This window comes from Rhincodon typus, chromosome 12 (assembly GCF_021869965.1).
Source record: "Rhincodon typus isolate 14 chromosome 12, sRhiTyp1.1, whole genome shotgun sequence".
In the NCBI taxonomy this organism is placed as follows: domain Eukaryota; kingdom Metazoa; phylum Chordata; class Chondrichthyes; order Orectolobiformes; family Rhincodontidae; genus Rhincodon; species Rhincodon typus.
In genome coordinates, this window is record NC_063343.1 from 45,060,672 (window position 1) to 45,063,166 (window position 2,495).

The window sequence follows — 2,495 nt, forward strand, 5'->3', positions numbered from 1 at the left end:
GTTAATAGACAGTGAGGGCACATGGAAAGCAATACCTGGGACTCAGTACTCACCAGAGCGCAGCCACTGAGACACAGCAAATACAAGCAGATGAGTGCTGATTGGAACTGAGACCCAGGTTCAGCATATTGCTAGTTCTATCCCGAGAATCAAATCACCAACCGTTGTCACAGTGCCTACTGGACATATCTTGGCAGAAGCTGCAAGCTATGAGACTGGCCTTGCTGCTAGCTAGTCTCACACAGCCCATACCTACCTGGATATGGAAGTGCTTGGTGGAAGCGGTGAAGAATAAGGTTGTCTAAATCCACATGATGTAATTGGATAGACAGGCTGACCTTGCCTGGGATCAGGGGAAAAAAGGATCTATCAGCTTCTAGGCTTTACAGCCTTTACCTATGAGCTTAACAAAGACAGACTGCACTTCATCAATGTATGTACCTATACTGTAAAAAAGTATTACTGCTTTGTTTCCTGATAGATTTGAAGAAACTGGGATGTAAAAACTCGAAATTAGGGAATTTGAGATAACAAAGTGTGGCGCTGGAGGAACACAGCAGGCCAGGCAGCATCAGAGATGCAGGAAAGCTGACATTTCAGGTCGGGACCCTTCTTCAGAAATCAAATTAGGGAATTTGCTTGTTTAGTGAACTGCTCCGCTTTCACCTCTGGACACTGGATTTCAGTTCAGCCTACAGTGTGTGTGATGCAAATCTTCTCTCTGTTTTATTTTTAGCTTCTCTTTATTCCATCCTGTACTGAAGACAGTGCCCGATGACGGTGTGAACCCATTGATGCCACCACTTCTGGTATCCAACAAATAGTGAATGACATCAGATGATTCAATCTTGCAGTATCAGACACAATTATTGTTTTCATCCACCATCTATATGAGCACACTTCAAAACAAGAAGTGACTTATTTGGCAATTTCCTCTCCTTATCACAATGGCATTCAGAAGTCATTCAACTCAGTAGGAATTGAAGATCAAATGCTCAGCTCTCCTGGTTTAGTACCTCAGATAGTTTACTTAAGTGGTCAACAACAGGAAAAAGTGAGAACAATACATCTTGGACTGATTTAAATTATGACACCATAGGATAGATGCAAAATCATAAAAATAGATTGGTAAACAGCCAGTTGGTGGGAAACAGTTAGTAATACCTGAATAATTTTCTAATTAATAGTCATTTAACAGTGGAATGCCTGGGGGTTTTTTTCAGTCACCATTGAATTAAGTATGGAATTAAGTTATTAAATTGGGAGCTCTGGCAAATGATGAGTATCAATATGCACAAATCTGAAGCATTAATAATTTAATGTGTGTGCAATATTTTCAGATATGTATTCTTTTTGGGGAGGGCAGCCTCCAGTTAGGATTTACATTTCCAAAGAGCATTTCTCCATGTTTGGATATAAAATAATATCTGAAGTTTCTCTGATATGTGATGAGTTAATGAAACTAGCTACGCTCAACAGAGGCGGGACCAGATAAGGCCAGTTGTCTTTCTACAGGGTGTGATCTTGCCATCTAACAATATCTTATTGTATAACTTCTTAGCGGCATAAAGCTTTTGAGAAGATTTGTAGCTCGGGTTGTGGATGAGGTTGTAGACACGCTCGCTGAGCCGGTGGGTTTGGTTGCAGACATTTTGTCACTCTGCTGGGTAACATTGTCAGTGCGCCTCTGCTGAAGCGTTGGTGTTCTGTCCCACTTGTTATTTATATGCCTCGGTTTGCTGCTGAGGTTGGCATCACTTCCGGTTATGTTTCTCATTGGTTTGTATATTGGGTCCAGTTCAATGTGTTTGTTGATGGAGTTCCGGTTGGAATGCCAGGTCTCCAGGAATTCCCTGGCATGTCTCTGTTCAGCTCGTGCTGTTATGGATGTGTTGTCCCAGTTGAATTCGTGTCCTTCTTTGTCCGTGTATAGTGAGACCAGTGAGAATTGGTCATGTCTCTTGGTGGCTAGTTGGTGTTTGTGTATCTTCATTGTCAGTTTTCTTCCAATTTGGCCTACGTAATGTTTCTCACATTCTTTTCATGGTACGTTGTATATTATGTTAATTTTATTGGTGTTGGGTATGAGATCCTTTATGTTCGTCAGTAGATGTCGTAGGGTGGTTGTTGGTTTGTGTGCTACCCTGATGCCCATGGGTCTGAGTGGTCTTATGGCCATCTCTGATATGGCTCTGATGTACGGTAGGGTGACTAGTTTGTCTGGCCATGTTGTGTCTTCTTGTTGTGGTCTGTCACGGAGGTATCAGCGGGTTGTGCTTTTTGGGTATCCATTCTTTTTAAAAACTCCATATAAGTGCTCCTGTTCTGCTTTGCACAATTCCATGTTGCTGTAGTGTGTTGTGGCTTGTTTGAATAATGCCCTGATGCAGTTCCATTTATGGTTTATGGATGCATCAGGAGATTGTTCAAAGGGGCCACAACACACTGCAGCAACATGGAATTGTGCAAAGCAGAACAGGAGCACTTATATGGAG

The 2,495-nt window shown here is 42.0% G+C and overlaps 1 protein-coding gene across 1 annotated transcript in view; it reads right to left on the reverse strand.

Annotated features, from left to right (window-relative positions):
• Window positions 1-252: 252 nt before the first annotated feature.
• The window catches only part of LOC109928314 (transcription factor 7-like 2), a 171,518-nt gene continuing 169,275 nt past the window's right edge, over window positions 253-2,495 (reverse strand). Inside the window, exon 6 of the mRNA XM_048603526.1 lies at window positions 253-343. Within this exon, the coding sequence (XP_048459483.1) occupies window positions 253-343 (91 nt within the window). The remainder of the gene's footprint in view (window positions 344-2,495) is intronic.